This window comes from Periophthalmus magnuspinnatus, chromosome 10 (genome assembly GCF_009829125.3).
Source record: "Periophthalmus magnuspinnatus isolate fPerMag1 chromosome 10, fPerMag1.2.pri, whole genome shotgun sequence".
Taxonomy (NCBI): Eukaryota; Metazoa; Chordata; class Actinopteri; order Gobiiformes; family Gobiidae; genus Periophthalmus; species Periophthalmus magnuspinnatus.
In genome coordinates this window covers 15338536-15362272 of record NC_047135.1, presented here as the reverse complement: position 1 = coordinate 15362272, position 23737 = coordinate 15338536, and the positions used below count along the sequence as shown (strand labels likewise).

At 43.7% G+C, this 23737-nt stretch overlaps 1 protein-coding gene across 1 annotated transcript; it reads right to left on the bottom strand.

Annotated features, from left to right (window-relative positions):
* Positions 1–5516: 5516 nt before the first annotated feature.
* Positions 5517–22320, bottom strand: gabra4 (gamma-aminobutyric acid type A receptor subunit alpha4). Its single transcript, XM_033974380.2, has 7 exons — positions 22303–22320; positions 21175–21395; positions 14831–14913; positions 11729–11872; positions 11320–11472; positions 7469–7725; positions 5517–6095 (listed from the first exon to the last, which is right to left on the bottom strand). Exons 1-7 carry the CDS (start codon positions 22303–22305, stop codon positions 5517–5519), a joined length of 1440 nt encoding a protein of 479 aa, XP_033830271.1. The 5' UTR covers positions 22306–22320.
* Between the last annotated feature and the right edge of the window lie 1417 nt (positions 22321–23737).

Sequence of the window (23737 nt, the reverse complement as noted above, 5' to 3'; positions counted from 1 at the left end):
TAATTGAAGGAATAAAAGGAAGACACATTTAATGCCATACTGTGAAACATTCTGCAAAACAATCATATCTCTATAGAAACAAGAATGTGGTGGAGCCCAATAGAAAAGTTACATTGTGTACCTTTAAATCAAAATTTAATTTAGGTTTTATTTTTAAAACGTTTTCAGGCCATATTCACAAGTGAACATGATGACTGTAAATTTTGTTACATTCATAGTTTAAGGGTTGCAACCAAAATTTGCATATCTGATGAAGCTTAAAACTGAATATTTGAAATCAAAATATTGAATTCTGAAGAAATACTGTGGGCCTGCTCTGTCCTTTTGGATGGAAGACGGTATATTTATTTGTATTTCCTGCTAAAGTGCATCCAGAGATCTGTTTATGATAAACTGTATCTGCAGAACACTAAAAGAGCAGATCTAAACATGTGGATGTGGCTTCAGAGTCTGATGTGGCTTATTCCAGTGTTGGCACATGTACATGTTCATAAGGCTAACTGTAAGGAGGGTTTGAATAGGGCCTGGGAGGGATTGCAAGATTACTCAAACTTGCCTGAAGGACATCTAAAACCTCTTGAGGTATGTTTTTGATGAGGGTACAGCATTATAACATAGTAGTATGCTCCAAAAAAATCAATTTTGCATGACAGCCCGTTTAGCCATGTTCTAATGTGATAAAATGTCCCACAGCGGGGCTTTAACCCTGTTTTAATGTAGTATCCTCCTCAGAAATATCCCTGGGGTTGTTTTGTTTCATTCACATGTATATTGCACCGGTTGGTCGATTACAATTTTTGACTAAATTTTACTTTGCCTTAATAAATCAAATAAAAAAAGCATTCATTATTACAAATTTCCTGAACATAAACAAGTCAGACTGCCATTTAAACCAAAAGCCCCACTGCGGAACATTTCATCACATTAGAACCAGGTTAAAGCCCCACTGTGGAACATTTCATCACATTAGAACAGGGTTACAGAGAAAAGACAGTTTAGCAGAATATACAAGGTTTTAATGTGAAAAGCTTTGAGCAAAAACGAAGCCGCATTTTATTTGTCCATCTGTTACTCACTGCTCCATTAAACAAAACCATCTCCACACAGAATACAAACCAAACACAATCATCCCTGTGCGTCAGATACCCTCCCATTCTCCTATATCCCTATGTATCAGATGCCCACCCATCCTCTTGTATCCCTGTGTGTCAGATGCCCACCCATCCTCCTATCCCTGTGTGTCAGATGCCCTCCCATCCTCCTATCCCTGTGTGTTAGATGCCCTCCCATCCTCCCATCCCTATGTGTTAGATGCCCTCCCGGGGACTCAGTCGTCCTCCTGTGGGACTTCAATACCCATATGGATAACGACAGTGACACCTGGAGTGATTGGGAAGAACGGCTTCTCTGATCTGAACCTGAGTGGTGTTTGGTTATTGGACTTCTGTGCTAGTCACAGTTTGTCCATAATGAACACCATGCTCAAGCACAAGGGTATCCATTGGTGCACGTGGCACCAGGACACCCTAGGTCGGTCGATGATCGACTTTGTTGTCGTGTCATCTGATTTCTGGCTGTATGTCTTGGACACTCGGGAGGGGCTGAGCTGTCAACCGATCACCACCTGGTCGTGAGTTGAATCCACTGGTGGAGGAGGAAGCTGGATAGACCTGGCAATCCCAAGCGCATTGTGAGAGTCTGCTGGGAACATCTGGTGGAGCCCTCTGTCACAGGGGTCTTCAACTCACACCTCCAGGAGAGCTTCTCCCTGATCCTGGAGGAGGCTGGGGACATGGCCTCCGAGTAGGCCATGTTCTCCACCTCTCTTGTCGATGTGGCTGCTCGTAGCTGTGGTCGTAAGGTCTGCGGTGATTGTTGCGGCAGCAACCCCTGAACCCGGTGGTGGCCACCGGAAGTAAAAGATGCCGTCAGGCTGAAGAAGGAGTCCTATCAAGCCTTGTTTGCTCATGGAACTCCTGAGGCAGCTGAAGAGTACTGGCGGGGCAGGCGTGCTGCGGCTTGTGTGGTCGCAGAAGCAGAAACTCGGCGTTGGGAGGAGTTTATGGAGGCCATGGAGCAGGACTATCGGATGGCCTCAAAGAGATTCTGGCAAACCGTCCAATGCCTCAGGAGGGGGAAGCAGTGCTTCACCAACACTGTTTACATTGCATGCGGAGACCTCCTAACCTCGACTGAGGATGTTGTCAGGCGGTGGAAGTAATACTTTGAGGATCTACTCAAACCCACGTCTTCCAAGGAGGATGCAGAGACTGGGGACCCGGAGTCGGACTCGTCCATCACCCTGGCTGAAGTCACAGAGGTGGTTGGCAAGCTCCTCGGTGGCAAGGCTGCAGGGGTGGGCGAGATCCGTCCCGAGTTCCTCTAGTCTCTGGATGTTGTGGGGCTGTTTTGGCTGACATGTCTCTGCAACAATGCGTGTCAGTCGGGGACAGTGCCACTGGATGGGGAACTGGAGAGGAGAATTCGACCAATAGTCGAACTTTGAATTCAGGAGGAGCAGTGTGGTTTTTGTCATGGTCGCGGAACACTGGACCAGCTCTGTGCTCTACATCGGGTCCTTGAGGGTTCATGGGAGTTTGCCTAACCAGTCCACATGTGTTTTGTGGATATGGAGAAGGCATTTGACGTGTCCCTTGTGGTGTCCTTTGGGGGGTTGCTCCAGGAGTATGAGGTCCGGGGCCTTTGCTAAGGGCTGTTCGGTCCCTGTAGGACCGGAGCAGGAGTTGTGTTCGCATTACCAGCAGTAAGTCAGACCTGCTCCTGGTTCATGTTGGAGTCCGCCAGGGCTGCCCTTTGTCACCGGTTCTGTTAATTATATTTATGGACAGAATTTCTAGGTGCAGCCAGGGGCTGGAGAGGGTCTGGTTTGAGAACCACAGGATCTCATCTCTACTGTTTGCAGATGATGTTGTCCTGATGGCTTCATCGAGCCAGGACCTGCAGTAGGCACTGGGGCGGTTTGCAGCAGTGTGTGAAGCGGCTGGGATGAGAATCAGCTCTTCCAAATCTGAGGCCATGGTTCTCGCTTGGAAAAAGGTGGCTTGCTCTCTCTGGGTGGGTGGTGAGTCCTTGCCTCAAGTGGAGGAGTTGAAGTATCTCGGGGACTTCTTCACGAGTGAGGGAAGGATGGAGTGTGAGATTGACAGGCGGATTGGTGCAGCATCTGCAGTTATGCGGTCGCTGTATTGGTCTATTGTGGTAAAGAAGGAGCTGAGCTGGAAGGCAAAGCTCTCGATTTACCGGTCAATCTACGTTCCTACCCTCACCTATGGTCATGAGCTCTGAGTAATGACCGAAAGGACAAGATTGCGGATACAAGCGGCCGAAATGGGTTTCCTCTGTAGGGTGGCCACCTTATGGATAGGGTGAGGATCTCTGTCACACAGGAGGAGCTCGGAGTAGAGCTGCTGCTCCTACACGTCAAGAGGAACCAGTTGAGGTGGCTCGGGCATCTGCTCAGGATGCCTCCTGGACGCCTCCCTAGGGAGGTGTTCTGGGCATGTCCCACCGGGAGGAGGCCCCAGGGAAGACCCAGGACATGTTGGAGGGACTATGTCTCTCGACTGGCCTGGGAACGCCTTGGGGTCACACCGGAGGAGCTGGAGGACGTGTCCGGGGTAAGAGAAGTTTAGGAGTCCCTGCTTACACTGCTGCCCCTGCGACCGGGCCTCGGATAAGCGGAAAAAAAATGGATGGATGAATAATCTGTAGATGATGTGGTGTGTCAGATGCCCTCCCAGATATTGTGGCTGGAGAAATAAAGTGGGAGAATGGACCTTGACACTGATTGAAATGATCAGGGAAAAAGACATTTGTGAATTTCACTTCACAAAAACACAAAATAGTGACTCATAGTAATCCATGGTATTTGAATTTTAACCTACATTTTAACCTTCCTTTTAATTTCCCCAGAGAATACGTGACCAAAATGAAGCCAGTCACTGTATGAACAACAAAATGAACAATAAAAGTGTAATTTCTGTCATTTGTAAATGTTTTGTGGAAATGCTACCCTAATCATGTGTACTATTTTGTATTTAGTATTTGGCAATCCATCTGAGCTCCAAAATAAAGCACCTTAAACAACATTGAAAATGAATGTCTCCATCTTTATCCGGCCCTAAAATTTCATATCGTCAATAATTTATAATTGCAGGACGAGTAATCCATCTTAACTCGGGACTGTACTCAATATTCCCCATGTATTTGAGCAAAATGTGTCTTGTCCCATTACATATGGTATAAGCAGCTCTTGAGGTCAAAATAAGTTTTCTGTGTATTGTCTGCATCTAATTATAAATGCATGCTTTTTGGTTAGATAATCAGGAAGTGCATGGTTAGCATGCTAGTTGTGGTTAGCTTTACTGTGACAGCAAAACTCATCACAGTGAATAATTAGGATGCTCAGAATGCATAAGCTAAATGAGAAATAACTTTGGACTATTGCAAACTGTTTAAAATGAACTATTTCTATTTTTCACATTGAGACAGTAAAAATCAGGTACAGCGCCTTTATAGTCAGTTCAAAAAGTGAAATATCCAAGCATCTAAACTCCAGGCAGATTTATAAGGACATATTTACATCCAGGTACAAAAGGAAGCCGATTTAAAACAGGAACAGGATCCAGGTGCATTTAAGTCGAGTCAGAACTTTATTTTTGCCATTTGTTCAAATGTCCGGGTTTTTAATGAACTTGTGGAAATGCTGCGGCTGCACTTTCACTCATGATGAAGTTTGTCTCTGAGGGGATAAAAACAGGAACTGTCTCAAATGCACTGTGGGCTACACCTGGTTTAGATCTGACTGAGAAGATTTTATTTAGTCCTGGTTTAGTTCTGGTGTAGACCTGGTTGGGTTCTGGTTCTGGTTTAGTTTTGGTTTAATCATAGTTAAGTACTGATTTGGACCTGGTTGAGTCCTGAGTATAGTTCTGCTGAGAACTATTCATTTAGTACTGCCTAGTAGTACCTAGTTTAGTCCTAGTTAAGTCCTGGTTAAGTCCTGTGTAGTCCTGCTTTAGTCCTGTGTTAGTCCTGGTTATGTCTTTGTTTCGTCAAGAAGTCCTTGTTAAGTTGAGAAATATTCAAATATTGCATCTTTGTAGTCGTCATTTTAAACTGGGCTTTAGTCCTGCTTTAGTCCTGTCTTAGCCGTGGTTTGGTTTTGGCTTTGCTCCTTCTTTAGTCCTTGTTTGAATCTAGTTGTAACCCTTGCTTAGTCATTGTTTTAGAGCAAGGTTCTGATCCAGATTTAGTCTTTATTCAGCCATTTATTTACTCTTTGTTTTACATAGTCCTGGTTTAGCTTATTATAGTCCTGGTTTAGTCCTGGTTGAGTTCTGGTTCAATCCTGTCTTAGTCCTGATTCAGACGTAGTTTAATCTTTGTTTCAGTCCTGTTTTAGTCCAGCTTTAGCCCTGTTTTAGTCCTGATTTAGTACCTGTTGTTGTCCTGATTCAGACATACTTAAGTCTCTGGTCGAGTCCTGTTTAGTTCTAGCCCCCTTGTCCCACTGTAGTATCTTTGGACAAATAGACCACCCAGTAGACCATGTTGAAGGCTCCAAAAGATACGGGGAACAGGATACGTGCGTATTTGTCGATCTTACTGGTCCCTCCTGCTCCTGCTGCGCTGGGTTGAGAACACGGGGTCTGCCTGAGCTCTTTGCTCCTCACCTGGAGATGTTGTAGTTTGGGAGCGAGAAGGTGCTGAAGCGACGAAGAGGAAGACGAAGAGGCGGCGTTGGTGCATTTTCGGACCGGCGTATCGCTCATCACGTTTGGCGTGGAGGCTGCGGTCTGTGGGTTGGAGCTCCGGACTAGCTGGGCAGAGGAGGATGCCACACTCAGGAGGCTCTCAGATTTATGAGGACTGCTGCGGTGAGACAATGTGCTGGAGCTGCAGTTCACACCGCCTCGGGCTAGGGGGCGCCATGTCACGGCCCTGTGCTGTGAGCTGTGAGGACGGCCCACAGCAGACAGACTGGATGTAGACTGGGCACGCAGCTGCACTCGGGACTCATGGGTAATGTAGTTCATGCGTTTGCGGAGGTTGCCATTGGAGTCGGGGTTTGGCTGGAACAGAGAAATAAAATGTTAACATGTGATAGATAAAATCTAGTTAAGAGTGCATGGCAGGTTTTTATGATTCTCTAAATTTGACTTAATTTGGTGGGATAATACCTGTTGTAAAAATAAATTACAGTTTTACACCAATCGAGAAGCAATTTGTGAAGAAAAGTTGAACAATGTGTTGAAAGTCACATAGAGAAATTCATATTGATGACATCACACGAGGGAGAATACTATCCAAAAGTTCAGCACAATTAACTTTTTTTCTATTCTTTAAACATTATTTCAACAAAATAAATGTGTTTTCTTTTCATTTTATTTGTCTAATAATACTTTAATTAGAGGAGTTCTGCCCCAGTGCCCCCATGGTTGCCAGGCAAAAAGAAAATGTAAATTTCCTAGTGTGATGATGTGTCACAATTTCCAAACAGGAAGTAAAATTTAAAACCTCAAAAGAAATCCAATACATAATGATATTAAGTGTGATTTAGTAAAATGAGTAGTCTAGTTAAAACCTTGACCAGCTCAAGAAAAACATGTAAAAAGCACAGAAAACACGAGTGACCCTGAAGTCTAAACTGTTACCGTCTTGCTGGAGGGGATACCTAACAGTGCCATAGAAAACTGCTGTACCCCTGAGTCACTGTCCCAGGACCAGTATGCACTTGTGTCAGTTTCTCTTTTCACTTTTTTCCCATACGTGTTCCATCTCTAATCTTGTGTAATCTGATCTGTAATCTGATGGTGGGACATATGGTCTAATGACGGCTGTAAACGATGTGTCTCGCCTCTTAACGCTCTGTCAAGGTCTGAGGTCTCTCATGGCTTGCCTCGTCAGATTAACCTGCCCCGGGTCTATTAACTAGAAGATTATCCCAGAGCAGAGGGATTTTACATAAAAGCAAGATCTGCTCTGGTTCAAATGAGCAATAATACCTGGTTAGACCTAGTTAGTGTATCTTTAGTCCTGCCTTTTAGAGTATGTTTAGTCCTGGTTTAGTCCTCAGTTATCCCTATAGTTTAGTAGTGGATTAGTTTTGAATTAGCCATATAGTTTAGACCTAGTTTAGTCCTGAATTGGTCCTAAAGTTTAGTCCTGGTTTAGTCCTAGTTTAATCGTACTTTAGTTCTGATTCAGACCTGGTTTAGTCTTGGTTTATATCTGGTTTATACCTCATTCAGTCTTTGTTCAGTAATGTTTCAGTCCTGCTTTAGTCCTTTATCAGTCCTTGTTTACTCCTGGTTTAGTCCTGATGCAGTCCTGATTTAGTCACGATTTAGTCCTGGTTCAGTTCCGGTTCAGTCCTGGTTTAAACCTGGTTCAGTCCTGTTTCAGTCCTGCTTTAGTCCTGGTTCATTCACAGGTCTCCTTTCACCTGTATGGCCTTCTCTGCCTCCTTGGTCTTGACTGGGGTGGAGCGGGGCACGGGAGGGCATCTGGGTGTTTTCCTCTTGCTCCGCTCCAGCTCTGCATTGGTGAAGTAGTTTACAGCAGCAAACTCGATGAGGGCAGAGAAGACAAAGGCGAAGCAGACAGCAATGAACCAGTCCATGGCTGTGGCGTAGGAGACCTTAGGTAGAGAGTGACGAGCTGAGATGGATAGAGTGGTCATGGTCAAGACTGTGGTGATGCCTGCAACACAGAGACCGGGTTTAGACCACAGACTGTGGATAAACCAGAGACCTGCTTTAGACCTGGATTAAATATGGTTTTGTCATGGTTTAGTGTAGGTTTATACTTAGTTTAGACCAGGTTAAGTTTTTATTTAGTGCTGGATTAGACATTGTTTAGACCTGTTCAAATCTGGTTTAGTCCTGGCTTAGATCTGGTTTTGTTGTGATTTCATTTTGGTTCAGTCCTTGTTTAGTCCTGGTTTAGACCTGATTTAGACCTGGTGTAGTCCTATTTTAGACCTGCTTATGTTCTGGTTTAAACGTGGTTTAGACCTGGGTTAAACCTGGGCTAAACCGGGGTTAGACTGGGGTTAGACCTGGGTCCAGACCATGTTTAGATCTGGGTTAGTGCTGGCTTAGTCCTGTCTGTCACTGCCAGATATCACACAGCAGAAAAACAAGTAGTTTAGGTCTAAACCAGGTTTAGACCTGGTTTAGACCTGGTTTAGACCTGGTTTAGACCTGGTTTAGACTTAGTTTAGACTTAGATTAGACTTAGGACCAGTTGTAGACGTAAGGTGCATTTGTCCTTTGAGCTTAGATAAGTCCTGATCTAGACCTGGTTTGGTTCTCTTCAAAACGAGGACTATACCAGGACTAAACCAGGACTAAACTGGGACTAAACCAGGACTAAACCGGGACTAACCCATGTGTAACCCAGGACTAAACTAGGTCTAAACCTGGTCTACTTGTGTTCCTGCTGTGTGATATCTTGCAGTGACACATTTTTAGAATAAATGTTTTGTAGATTCTGGGGCTTAATAATGCGTGAACTCTAAATCTGAATATTTCATTACAGAGACAAACTAATGATCTACAAACACACCACACGCTTTCAGTGTTCCACAGTATTGCATTAGATTTATCTATCTCTATGGAGACAAGTGACACCATCGGGCCAAGTTACAGGTCAGATCTGTGGAGACGTGAGTTCCCTCACTTTAAGAATACATGTTTTTTAAGGTATTTTAAACAGTAAAAACACCTGCAATTAAACAAATGTAAGAAAGCTTAATTTAATACCATGACGTGGAACATTTCAAGCAAAGCAATAACATCTCCATGGAGTCAAGTAGGCGGCTGACCCTCCACCAGAAAAGTTACATACAGTGTATCTTCACTTGTAAATAAACCAGGTCTAAACTAGGAACCAACCAGGATTAAACTGGCCAAAAACGTGATCAAGCTAGATTTATACTAATTTAAAATCAAATAAAATATCTGTCTGATACATTTTGTTTAAGTGCAGGTGTACCATAGACTGTATTTACAAATGGAGAAAGCTAACCTGCTAGCCACCGTGTTCCTAATAGGAAGTGAGCATGGGTGTGCCTACAGCTCCATCGACTCCAATTCACTTTCTATTGAAAAATTGTTGCCTCTCTTTGTAACTGCTGTTGTCAGACTAGTCATTTTGGTCTTAAAACGTCCATATTTATTTCACTATTTTGTCCCTAAATTAAGATATGAACATTAATAACAGACAAATCAAATGCCTTCTTTCCCTGGGGTTACAACCGCTAGTGTTAGCAACAGGTTTGATTGACAGTGTTGCTAAACACCCACTTCCTGCCAAAATAGTGGTGTTAGTGGAAAGAGGCATTACCTTCAACAGCCTCCTGATTGTTTTTTTGGTTAACATGATACTTGCAGTCGGAATAAAGAGTTACTCAGACATGTGTGAATGAAACAAAACACAACTCCAGGTATGTTTTTGGTGAGGTAACAGCATTATAACATGGCTTAAAGTTCAACAGAGTCAAGTTTGTGTAAGGGGCCTTTAAGGAATTGAACCGTTCATCTAATGAGCTAAGAGGACATTATTTTACATAAAGCTTGACATGTAAATTATACCAGGAAGGACTGAACTGTAGCTGGACCCTTATCCCATATTATGCTTGTGTCTGCTATATAGTTATAATCTATGACAGCCGTTATAATTTACACATTTTAAATCACAATATTCATCTAAAACAACTTAATAAAAGAAACAAGTCAGCTGACTTCCGTGTTAGAAAACTGTGGTACCCAAAGGGAGCTGATGTTACGGTAGACGTCATCACAACAAAATGCTGTTAGCTCCTCCTATGGATAGCTGCACATCACACTAGCAAGCAGAGGATTTTTTTTTTCATTTGTACCAAAATGACTGCATGATGCTGCTGAATTCTATGCACATCACCAACTGGACAAGGAAGTAAGTGTGTTACAGTGGACATGTATCAATGGTGGGGAAAACAGGGGTAGATCAAAGTGATGATGTCTTGAATACAGGAGAGTAAACATTACAAACATGCATGAATCACTCAAAATACAACTTCAGAAGGTCAATGAGAAGGAAACAACTATAACATGGTTAAAAGCTCTGAAAAGTCAATTTTGCAGCAAAGGTCTGCTTTAAATAAACAAACCAATATTACTCACCAATTTAAAATGTGTAAACCTAACGTTACATGATTATTCATTACATTGTTAGTGTTGTCTAATACAAAGTTTTGCGTCCGTCAGCAGAAATGACTTATTGTCCTTATGGTATTTGTCCCCATGAGGACTCAGGGACAGATTTGAATTTGTCCGTTTACATAATCCCACCTGACCTCCACTTCACTCTGATAAAAAGACCCAACAAATCCTGGTCAGGATCCAATAGCAGGACTTGGCCCCAGTCCACACAACAGAGAGAGTTATTAAACTGAAAATCCCCTTTGGTCTGGACTATGTGAGGTGTGAGGATTAAACAGAGGGGCAAGAGGGTCAGTCCTGGTCTTGTCCTGGTTTGGTCCTGGGGTTGGTTCTGGTTCTGTCCTGGTTTAGTTTGGGTTCAGTCCTGGTTTAGTCCGGGTATAGTCCGGCTTTAGTCCTGGTTTAGTTCTTGTCTAATCATGGTTCAGTCCTGGTTTAGTCTTGGTTCTGTCCTGGTTCTGTCGTGGTTTAGTCCTGGTTCAATCCTGGGTCAGTCCTAGGTTAGTCCGGCTTTAGTCCTGGTTTAGTTCTTGTCTAATCATGGTTCAGTCCTGGTTTAGTCTTGGTTCCATCCTGGTTCTGTCCTGGTTTAGTCTGGGTTCAGCCCCAGTTTAGTTCTGGTTCAATCCTGGTTTAGTCCTGCTGTGGTACTAGTTTAGTCCTTTTCTAGTCATGGTTTGGTCATGGTTCAGTCCCTGTTTAGTCCTGGTGCAGTCCTGGTCTAGTCCTGCTGTAGCCCTAGCTATTCATTGGCTAGTGCAGGTGCAGATCGGGTTTTGTCCTGGTTTAGCCTTGATTTAATTCTTGTTCATTCGCGGTTTAGTCCTGGTGCCCTCCTGGTTTAGTCCTGGTCAAGTCCTGGTTTAGTTTTAGCTTAGTCCTGGTTCAGTCCTGGTTTAGTCCTAGTCTAGTCCTTGTTCAGTCCTGGTTCAGTCCAGGATTAGTCCTTGTCTAGTGATGTTTCAGTCCTGGTTCAGTCCTGGTTCAGTCCTGGTTCAGTGCTGGTTCAGTCCTGGTTCAGTCCTGGTTCAGTCCTGGTTTAGCCATGGTTTAGTCCAGGTTTAGTCCTGGTCTATTCCTGGTTTAGTACCGAACACTGTCCTGGCTGGCACAGACTCCTTGTTGATCCAGAATGAGACCTGGGACAGGATCACTGTCATGATACACGGGATGTATGTCTGGATCATGAAGTATCCCATCTTTCTCTTCAGGTGAAAGTGCACCGCCATTACCACGTACTCGCCTAAAAGTACAAATGCATATGCATTAGTACTACAAAAATATGCCACCACATACTTGCCTAGAAGTACTACAAAAATACTTCACCAGGTACCATCTAAAAGTACAATTACACAAGTATAAGTACTGCAAAAATATACCTCCTTACTGAGAGGGGGAGACAGGATAACCACACTACCACCGTAACACAGGGAGGACATGCACACTCCACTCAGAGAAATCAGAACCCATCACCCTGTGACTGAGGGGCACAGACTGACCTGTGATGGACTTAATGGTTTCCGTGGAGACGGTCTGTCCGATGAGGTCATACTGGACCAGGCTGGAGGACTCTGGGGGGACCTCCACAGAGTGACTGGGGCCTTTGGTCCAGGTGTAAACCATCTCTGTTTTAGGGTATGCGTCTGGGAGAGACATGAACTGGGTTTAATGTACAAAAGAACTGAGCACTGTTTTCTGATCTATGTTATAATGTTGTTTCTTAATTAAAACTTACCTGGAATTGTATTTAGTTAATTTCACACATGTTTAACATACAAACCCTGCATATTGAGACTGAGTTCTTTTCTCAAGAAAACACTCTGTTCCACCTTGTGATGTCAGACGGAAAGTGCTCCACTGTGTTTTAAGCTCCATACATTTTCATTTGAATCATTTGGATAGTTTCAGTCCTAAAATTTACAGTCTCTACTCAATAAGAGGTGAAAGGAACTAGCTATTAACTTGAAAACTACTGCTTCATGAAATCACAAGGTGGAACAGAGCATTTTGAGCTTTGGAAGGTTACTCAAACATGTGTGAATGAAACAAAACACAACTCCAGTTATGTTTTTGAGGAAGCAACAACATTATAACATGTCTTAAAGCTCACAAGAATCCATTTTGCGTCATAAAATGGATGTAAAGTGGAACTAAACACAAAATCCACTTTTTGCTCCTAATATCAGTATTTGGTATTTTAATAGCATTCTAGTGTGCCTAGTCATTTTTTGGCAATTTTAGTGCAAGCTAGGTAAATTTGCAGTTTTCAGGTCAAAAACATCTAAGGCTAAGTTTGTGCTGCCTTCAATGGCCTCTGCAATTTTAAGTGCTTGGTGACAGCACACAGGACTGCCCTACCACCTGATGTTTCTGTTTACAAACACCTGGCTATAGGGGTGGGGTTTGAAGTGTGGATACTTGTTAGACCATTCACACATTCACATTGGTCCTTATACCGTCAGACCCCGCCCCTCCTACCCACCACTCTCTCCTCTAGTCCTCCAAGCCCTGCCCTTTCTCCCCCTGACTCTCCCCTTTAGTCTTCCAGGTACTGTACAGTTTAGCAGCTCTATTGGAAATATGGTTGTGGGACGAGTTTAAGTGTTTAGTCCCATTTTAAGCTTAACTATATATGTATAATATATATTGTTTTTGTGGGGATCGGATGTGATAGTGAGTTCAAAAACTCATGAGAATCTATCTTGAACATCTGCTGCTGCAGCTTCTATGCTTGAGTTTGCACCCACTGGACCAATCACAGAGCATCATTGTGATTTGGGCAGAGCCATAGGTCAAGTGCCCAAATGAAACAAAACAAACATGGCAATGCAGACAGATGTAGTTGAGCCTATTCTCACAGTAACTCAGGCTATTTAGTTTGTGAGAAACGTGCAGAGGGAAGCGCTTTGTGCACTTAAGGAGGGAAAGCTGTCTGTGCTTTTCTTTCAATTGGATTTAATCAGAGTTTGATTTCTCATCTTGTTCTGCTGTTTTTTGACACTTTAACCAAGCAGATTCAAGTATTCCCCTGTACAAGTGGCATATCTATGACATACTGAGCTGAGTCATGGTATTTCTGTCTCATCCTTCAGTCGAATACATGTGGATCTAATCAGATTAAAACTTTATTTAAATCTCTCAAAACAGGGGTCAAAGGTCACACTGGCAGCTGTCACATGACCACCTCATGACCCCCAGGTACAGGAAGTATGATGTGAAATATATCTACATTTAAAATAGGGCTGAGCCTGTTAACATGTTTTAATGAATCGCTATTAATTATTTTGTCATGTATCAGTCAAAAAACCTGGATAAAAGAGCCCAGCCCTCCCCTCTCTCTCTCTCTCTCTCTCTCTCTCTCTCTCTCTCTCTCTCTCTCTCCCCCTCCCTCCCTCCCTCCCTCTCCCTCTGTGCACATACAAGCACAGAGGGTGCGGGTATGTGCGGAGAGTGAGAGAGAGGGCAGGTCTGCTGTGTCTGTGCACTGGAATTGAGGAAGATGATCCTGCTGTATAGAGAGACAAGTCTGAGCCCAGTCTGAGATTTTAAACTCTCCAAAAAGAGCTAGTGATCATGGAGAAAGTCTGCAAACTGAGGGTGATGCTAATAAATACATGATTAAATATGTGCACAGAGTTTACCTCACATGCCAATTATGTTTACTTGAAAACTGCACCAGAACTAAACAAGGACAAAATAGGTGATCTAAAGCCAGCAGATATCCTCTTTAGAGACAACGGCTGATGTAAGGTAATTTTTTTTTGTAGAGCATGATTTGTGTAAAGTAGTCCAAGTGTTTTACAGAATAAGATTGGTACATTAAAATGAAAACACAGTTAATCTGTTAATTAATTTGACCCATTGACCATCTTATAAATATAACTATGTTAAAACACTGTACAACCTGTTCACATCCAGGACACAGCATCTGGAGTGTGGACCTCTGGGAAAGACACAGAGAGGACAGAGGGCTAACCACTCTGCCACTACTGTAAGCTTGGCCAAGTATGATGTCATAATCTCAAATAGAGCAGGGGCCTGTATAACTCTATGGGAGAGTTACCGTTTTTGAAAGAAATCTCCAGATTTATGATCCACAAATGTTGAGCATTATTTGTTTGGGGATTGCCACAAACTTGCCATATTAATCTTGAAAAATCATGACATCATGTTTTATCACTGCAGTAAAAATAAATTGGCTCTGAATTCCATTCATTTGAATGGAGAATTTGAGAAACATTTCACTTCTTAAATTTGATACTATCCACATAGAATTTATTTGCTGTCAAGATTGTTGCCTGCCAAGGGACAACATATGGAAATATGCATATTTACTATAATCATATTTACACTGTAACTGTTACAGATGTTCATTAATATGCACTGCCCATATTCAAATAGATAAATAAATCAAAGATCGGCAGCCCCATGCAAAATAAAACAATCACAATGATAATTGCGACACCCACAGCAACATCCCGAATCAGGCCTCATGTGTCTCTGTGTACTCCAGCACAACTCCTCTCTCAGGACACAGAGTATACCAATGTGTCTGTGTGTGGGAAGTACAGCGCCCCCTTTAGGGCACAGAGCATACTCACAACTGCCAAACTTGAGTGGACAGGCGTGAGCGTCCATGGGAAAGTCCACCAGCCTCATGGGGCACTCTGCACTGATGGTGAGCCTGAGGACACATCAATAAAACATCTGTGTAACATGTTTATGAGATACTGTATATGTGTACAGTTATAAGTGTGCAATTTGGTCTTTACATTATTCAGAGTTTAAAGTCTCACTTTTTCTCTCCTTAAAGATGCACTGTGGAATTTTTCTGCTCAAGGTTTTGCCAGCTGCTTGTCTCTATGGACATTTTCTCATTTTGCCTGAAATGTTCCACAGTATGGTAATACATTTGTCTGCTTCTGTGGTGACAATTAGGTGATGCCACCAGGCCAGGTTACAGGTCAAATATGTGGAGAGGCGAGACAATTTTACAGAAAGAATGTGTGTTTTTCAAGGTGAACATGCAATTGAATAAATGCTAGATAGATACAAGTAGAGAGTAGTTGTTGTCTCCATGGGCAAGACACTCCACCTGACTTGCTGAAAATAACAAAGATATCTAACCACACTACAACATCTGCACATTAACTGGAGACATTTGACCTGCCCCCATCTCAGTCTAACACTACAGGGATACAGGAGGGCTGGAGGGCATCTGACAAACACAGATACAGGAGGATTGGAAGGCATATGGCACACAGGGATAAAGTTAGATGGGAAGCCAGCTGACACGCAGGGATATAGGAGGACGGGAGGGCATCTGACACACAGGGATAGATCAGGAGAATGGGAGGGTATCTGACACATAAGGATATAAGAGGACAGAAGAGCATCCGACACACAGCGCTAGTGGACGATGGGAAGGCATCTGACACACAGGGATACAAGAGGTATAATCTGAAACCCATTTCTGGAGTATGTGATATTTTGAGAAACCCAAACAAAAATTTTGTGAAGACAAACGTTTTAAATGGGATTTCTTTGAACGACTTGACTAAAAACAGCCTCTTTAACCAAATGAGCTGAAACCAAATCCCTTCAGGACATTCTGAGATTTTGCATCAAATTTTAGTTTCATTAAAATCCATCAATCATCCAATGTCAAAAATAAGCAACAACAGTAAAATATGAAGAGAAAGAGAGATAGAGAGACAGGTACAGAGACATGTGTGGAGATGCTCAGGAGCCCTGGGGCAGACTGATGAAACGTGGCTGCTTCTCTGCTTTCATTATGATCACTACTATATTTGTGAAGAAAGAGAATCCCTTTGAACAGAAATGGTGGATATCTCTCTCTCTCTCTCTGTCTCTCTCTGTCTCTCTCTCTCTCTCTCTCTCTCTCTCTCTCTCTCTATATATATATATATATATATATACATATATATAGTATGAAAGTGGTGTGTGCACGAATGATTGGTGGTGGTCAGAGGGGCCAATGGCGCAGATTGCCAACCTCCTCGCTTCCGTCAGTCTGCCCCAGGGCAGATGTGGCTACAATAGTAGCTTACCATCACCAAGTGTGGAAATGAATGAATAATGACTATAGTGTAGCGCTTTGAGAGGCTTTGAGAGAAGTCCACAGCAACCTTCCTGAACAGAATCCAGTCACCATCACAGTGGCAGACATCCAGGAAAGAGTCTCAGGCATGAAAAACTGGACTGCATGATCTGGCCCTGACATGATCCACGCCTAGTGGCTAAAGAAGTTCACTGGTCTCCATGAGCGTCTGGCAGCACAAATAAACCAGCTGCTAATGGTTGGGACGCACCCTGAATGGCTAACCGAAGGGCGTACGATCCTGATCCAGAAGGATCCCTCAAAGGGTACAGCCCCATCCAACTATCGGCCAACAACCTGTCTCTCCACAACATGGAAGCTCATGTTAGGCATCATCATAAAACAAGGCACATGGATCAAAACTGCCTGGGTTGATGACAAGAAAGCCTACGACTCAATGCCACACACATGGATCACAGAATGCCTGGAGCTGTACAACATCAACAGGACTCTAAAAGCCCTCATTGCAAACTCGATGAGGCTGTGGAAAACCACCCTTGAGGCCAATGGCAAGCCACTTGCACAAGTGACCATCAAATGTGGCATATACCAAGGAGATGCACTGTCCCCACTACTGTTCTGCATAGGTCTTAATCCCCTCAGCCAAATCATCAGCAACACTGGTTATGGATACTGACTCAGGAATGGGGCCACCATCAGTCACCTCCTCTACATGGATGACATCAAGCTGTATGCTAAGAATGAGCGAGACAGCGACTCACTGATCCACACCACCAGGATCTACAGCACAGACATTGGAATGCCATTCGGGCTTGAGAAGTGTAGCCGCATGGTGACAAAGAGAGGGAAGGTAGTCCACACAGAAGGGGTCCCCCTCCCAGAAGGGACAATAGCAGAAATTGAGGACAGTTACAAGTACCTTGGTATCCCATAAGCAAATGGCAACCTTGAAGAGGAAACAAGGAAAGGAGCCACGGCCAAATATCTCAGACAAGTAAGGCAAGTCCTAAGGAGTCAGCTCAATGGCAAGAACAAGATCTAGGCAATAAACAGCTATGCCCTCCCAGTAATCAGATACCCAGCAGGAATCATAAGCTGGCCGAAGGAGGCAGTATAGACCACAGATGTTAAGACCCGAAAGCTCCTGACCATGCATGGCGGGTTCCATCCCAAATCCAGCACCCTGAGACTGTACGAGAACCGTAAGGAAGGAGGTCGAGGACTAGTGAGTGTGAGAGCCACAGTTCAGGATGAAACATACAAGATCCATAAGTACGTCAAGGACAAGGCCACAACAGATGACGTGCTCAGCGAATGTCTCAGACGGTGGAGCGGAGAGGAAGAGGTGCTGGAGGAACCATCATGGAAGGACAAGCCCCTGCATGGGATGGACCACTGGAACATAACTCAAGTGGCTGATATCAAGAAATCCTACCAATGGCTGGAGAAAGCTGGACTGAGGCACTCTTCCTGGCTGCACAGGAGCAGGCCTTGAGCACCAGAGTGATAGAGGCCCAGATCTACCACACCAGACAAGACCCAAGGTGTAGGCTGTGCAAAGAGGCCCCTGAGACAATCCAGCACATAACTGCAGGGTGTAAGATGCTGGCAGGGAAAGCATACACGGAGCGGCATAACCAAGTGGTGGGCATAGTGTACAGAAACATCTGTGCAGAGTATGGACTGGAAACCCCAAGATCAAGGTGTGAAACACTTCCAAAGGTAGTGGAGAATGAGCGAGCCAAGATCCTGTGGGACTTCCAGATACAGACTGACAGAATGGTGATGGCGAACCAACCGGACATGGTGGTGGTGGATAAACAACAGAGCAAAGCCTTTGTGGTAGACATCGCAGTACCAAGTGATGGGAACATCAGGAAAAAGGAACATGAGACACTAGAGAAATACCAGGGGCTCAAAGAAGAGCTGGATAAGGCCTGGAAGGTGAAGGTATCAGTGGTGCCCGTGGTCATCGGAGCACTCGAGGCAGTGACTCCCAAACTGGAGGAGTGGCTACAGCAGATCCCAGGAAAAACATCAAACATTTCAGTCCAGAAAAAAATAAAATAAAATAAAAAATAAAAAAATAAATCAGTAATCAATTCATCAATTCATCAGCATGAAGAGAAAGATTCTCTTCTCTCAGATTTCTACTCAAATGAATGGCTCAAGGAAATGGAAACTACATCATTTCCATAGGGAGCAGGAGCTACTCCACCTCCAGCTCCAGCTGTTTCTGCTATTTCCCCTCCTGGACCTACTCACATTCGTAGTCCAGCCCTGAGAGAATTTCTGGTGGGTCAGGGGACTGCCGGCCATTTCTGTCTCAGTGAGAGTTACATTTTAAATTCCAGTCTGCTTCATTTCTCTCTGATCATGCTAAAGTAACTTATATAATCTCCTATTTGACTGGTCGTCCTAGAGCCTGGCCTATGGCAGAGGGTTATCGGCGCTCTACTGTTTGCTGTTCTCTCCCTCTATTGCTTAAGACTTTCAACCAGATTTTTCAAACAGTTGCCCCAGTCATGAGGCTGCAAAGGCTTTGGTCACACTATGCGATGCAGTGTTTTGGATTATACCCTTTGATTGCTCTGGCCTCAAAGATTGATAAAGGGCTGACCAAAATGGAGTGATGCCGCCCCCATCAGTTCTTCTCTCTACCCAGAATAATGAACTTCAAAGAAAGGGTTTCTCTCCTCTCTTCCATGCCTGATGTGCCTACTATCCAGCCTGAGAAGCCCATGCAGATTGGTCGCACCAAGCTGTCTTTGGCCAAACATTGGCATTGCATGGACAAGGGACGCTGCATTTATTGTGGCTAGTAAGGCCATTTTTTTCACCTCCTGCCCTGTGCAAAAGACACATGCCCTTACCTCTTCTAAGTTTCAGTTCTCCTGGTCCACTCAAGCAGTAGAAGCCTTTCAAAAACTGAACTTTGTTCACATTGGCTCCAGTATTGACTCTTCCAGATCTCTCACATCAGTTTGTAGTCGAGGTTGAAGCATCGGATGCATGTGTCGGAGCACTCCTGTCACAGGGGTTAGTAAAAGACAATAAGTTGCATCCTCGTACATTTCTGAAGAGGAAAAAAATTCAGAATGCAACTATGATGTCAGGGACCGAGAGCTTCTGCTTATAAAAGTGGCTCTGGAGGAGTGGAGATATCTGCTGGAGGGTACTGAAGAACCGTTCCTTGTTTGGACCAACCATAAGAACTTGGAATACCTCAAGTCAACTAAGAGACTGAATCCAAGCCAAGCAAGGTGGACATTTTTCTTTTCACAATTAAACTTTACTTTCACCCATGGTCTAAGAATCCAAAATCTGTGGTGTTCACCCAGAGCCCAGAGCCCAGCTCTCCTATCCTCCTGTTTCCATTTTGTATGGGCAATCTCCTGGAGCACTGAAAGCAGAGTTGAGAGGCCTTGCGAAATGTCGACATTCCTCTGAATGCGCCACCTAATCGTCTGTTCAACTCGGAGAGGTCATTTTATGTGCTCATTCCTGTTGTTTCTTGCCATGCTGGCATGCAAAGTATTCTGTTTAGAGCCATAGAGAGATTTTAGTGGCCTAAAATGAAAAGGATATAACAGAATTTGTTGCAGGCTGTGATGTGTGTTGCCGCAACAAGTTGTCCATTTCCCCTACATTGCACCCTCTTCCTATGCTTCATTGTCCTTAGTCAGACATCTTCTTGGATTTCGTTGCTGGATTGCCCAGCTCCAATGGTAATACCACCATACTTACTGTTGTCTACAGGTTTTCTAAAATGGTCAAATGTATACCATGGCCTAAGCTGCCCACTGCCATGGAGACCACTGAGGCACACCTAACCCACATCTGTGGAGTGTTTGTTTTTTCCAGGAACATGCTGTCCGACCAGGGTCCTCAGTTTGTTTCTCAGTTTTGGAAGCCCTTCTGCCATCTTCTTGGAGCTACAGTGAGCCTGTCTTCTGGTTACCATCCCCAAACCAATGGCCAGACTGAATGAGACACTCAGGTTCTTGAGACTAGACTGTGCTGTCTTACCTCTCAGAATCCCTCCTCCTGGAGTAAGATGTTAGCATGGTTCGAATATGCTCTCAATACTTTGCCTAATGCATCAATGGGGTTGTCCCCCTTCAAGTGTTTTGGCTATCAGCTGCCTTTTTCCAGACCTGGAACTTGGGCACATGCCCAATCTCTTATTCATTGCTGCCGTCGTGCTTGATGAATGGGTCGTCATACCCTGCTTCAAAGTTTGGTCGTTTATAAAATGGCTGTGGATCGGAATAGAAGTCATAATACCGCTGAAAATAAACCAGCGAAAATGTTTTATCAACATTTGTGTTCGATGCTTTAACCTTTTCATTTATTAAGTTTAAGTTAGAAGTGACAGTAGTGAAATAAACGTAAACTATCTGTTATACTGTGTGTATGTCGAGGGCTGTTCATGTGCCATGGGGAAGACTGATGAAATGTGGCTTTCTGATTCCACTATTATCACTACCATCACTACACCCGAGTGAGTGGGCAAGAGGAGAGAAAGAGAGAAAGTTACTCTCCTCCTCCACAAAAACACCAACAAAAGAATAGTATTTATAGAAAATGTTCTGCTGAGGTTTGGAGAAACTAAGGCTCCTGGTTCTATCGTCACAGCGATGAGCTCTATGGTCTGTGCCAGGCTGAGTGGTCTGCAAAATGTTACTTATTTCTTTAACGATGACAATAAATTATAGAATCTCAGATAATAAATATTATCTGTGTAAAGTTGCTCACCGCGATTTTGTGTCAATCATGTTTGCATTTTTGCTAGCCACTTGTAAATCAGTTTCTAATTGCAAACAAATTCAACTTCTTCTACTATAAATACTCTCTTCTTACCTCATGGTGTAGAGTATGGTCCCATTCTGCATGATCCTAAACAGCCTGTTGGGGGCAGTAATGTTGTGTGCAACAGAGCGTTTGCCGTTCCTGAAAAACGTGTCTGGCGTCCAGACTTTGGTGACCATCAGATTATTCAAACGTAGGATCTCCACTGGGCCTTTATACTCCAGTCTGTGGTCCACCCAGGTCTGCCGGAAAAACACATCCATGGTGTACTCCTGCAAGAGAAGAGCAAAGGTCACTCATCTGCATCATCTGAGCTTCATCTGCATCATCTGTCTACCCCTCTGGCTCTGCTACTCTGGATCTGCTCCTCTGACTCTTCTCCTCTGGTTCTTTTCTCCTGGGTCTGTTTTTCTGACTGTGCTCTCTGACTCTTCTCCTGTTTGCTCCTGTCTCTGGCTCATTTGAACTCTCTATAGGAAGTCTCATCACAAACATCTGATCTGAACAGAAGGGGATACGGACTCAGTGAGGAGGAAGAGGAGGAGATAAGGAGATAAGAGCAGAGCCATTCTAAACATGTAGGTGGGAACAACAAAGATAATATCATGACTGTCATCTATAGTAATTGGAAAGAAATTGTTCAGTTATTATTATAGCCTGGCTGGCTGCCTCAATTCCAACGATGTTTTTATGCGATGAAATGTTCTGCATTTTTACTGTCTTAAAAACATGAAAAACAGAACCAATTCATTTTAAACAGTTTGCACTGGTCCAAAGTTATTCCTCACTTACCTACCTTATGCACACAGAGCAGGAGTGCCCAAACTCTTTTCATCGAGGGCCATACCTTGAAAAATATTCGACACGGAGGGCCACAGACCAGTGGTCAGTACAGTGGATAATTCAGATGGGTGCATTTAACATACTGCTCAAATTTGTCATAAAAAGTACTGATTATGATCAATTGGGCCAGTTCAACTGAAGGCCTGAGGGCCAATAAAAATTGGTCTGAGGGCCGCATTTGGCTCCCGGGCCATAGTTTGGACCCCCTGATACAGAGCATTCACTGCAATGGGTTTATAAGCACTGTTCATAACTTTCAGAGACCAGAGCTGATGCTGCCCTGCTGCTGATGTCATGCATTTCCATGTGTGTCCTAGCGACCTCTGGTGAACATACCATCTCCACATCAGACACTGGGCCGAAGCTTGTTACGTAGATGTCCGTCTTCACCTCTGTCACTGGACCTGGACAAATAACACAGATAACACTCATTTAACTGTGAAAACTATTAAGTCCAAAAGATGATGTCTTTATACACTGCCTGGACAAAAAAAAGTCACCACCAAAACAAAAAGTCATTTCATTGGACCACCTTTAGCTTTGATTACAGCTTGCATTCGCTGTCGCATTGTTTCGATAAGCTTCTGCAATGTCACAAGATTTATTTCCATCCAGTGTTGCATTCATTTTTCACCAAGATTTTGCATTGATAATGGCAGAGTCTGACCGCTGCGTAAAGCCTTCTCCAGCACATCCCAAAGATTCTCAATGGGGTTAAGGTCTGGACTCTGTGGTGGCCAATCCATGTGTGAAAATGTCTCATGCTCCCTGAACCACTCTTTGACAAATTGAGCCCAATGAATCCTAACACTGTCATCTTGGAATATGCCCGTGCCATCAGGTAAGAAAAAATCCATTGATAGAATAACCTGGGCATTCAGTATATTTAGGTAGTCAGTTGACCTCATTCTTTGAGCACAGACTGTTGCTGAACCTAGACCTGACCAACTGGAGGAGGCTTATACCTATTTGCTTAGTTAAATCCAGGTGGCGACTTTTTTTTTTTTTTGGCCAGGAAGTGTATTTAGTGCAGGGATCTTTATTAAGACCAGCATAAACCATGCCCCCTCTGTTCTAGTGGCCGCTCCAGGTACTGCAGATCCTAGGAGCTCCGAACCAGAAAGAATTCTCCCATAGAGCTCAATGTAAGAGAGGTTTAGTGTACTTCTGACCTCACCGTAGAGGACAGTGTATTTTTGTGAACTGTGTTCGGCTGACAGGGCATCTACAGCTTTCACAAACGTTGTTTTTTTTAGGGATTCTTCTTCTATTTTCTCAACACGAAACTTTTCGAATTTTTAAATCCTCAAAGTGCCTAAAAGTTTAATTTGTAAGATTACCCTAGCCCCCACTCTGAGCCGTGCTAGCTCCACTCTAACAACATCCCTCTGATCCCTCAGCATCCCTCTTTATTATTATTTATGTTTTGATTTATCATATTGTGATGTTAATGTCTTTCTTATTCTGTAAAGCAGTTTGAATTACTTTGTGTATGAATTGTGCTATACAAATAAACTTGCCTTGCCTTGCCTGGTTTAGTGTTGTTTTAGTACCGGCTTAGTCCTGGTTCAGTCCTTATATTGTGGAGCTTGTAGTTTACTGGGGCTGTCCATCTGCAGCTGTTGCATTTCCAGGTTTTCCTTTAAATCCCTTTTCACTTTTGGCATTCCTGATGTTTTAAGTCTCAGATTATGTAAAGACTTTAAACGCGTCGTTCGTTCAAACTAGCAGATTTAAAGGGATCAGGTGGAGAGCATTAGACAACATGGCA

What these genes read in the sequence shown, in the direction of transcription:
- gabra4 (XM_033974380.2), bottom strand. An exon ending in AACCATTAAGTCCATCACAG is followed by an intron (nt 11,473 to 11,728) that starts GTCAGTCTGTGC and finishes TTGTACTTTTAG; the next exon opens with GCGAGTACGTGGTAATGGCG. An exon ending in GCCAGCCAGGACAGTGTTCG is followed by an intron (nt 7,726 to 11,319) that starts GTACTAAACCAG and finishes TCTGTGTTGCAG; the next exon opens with GCATCACCACAGTCTTGACC.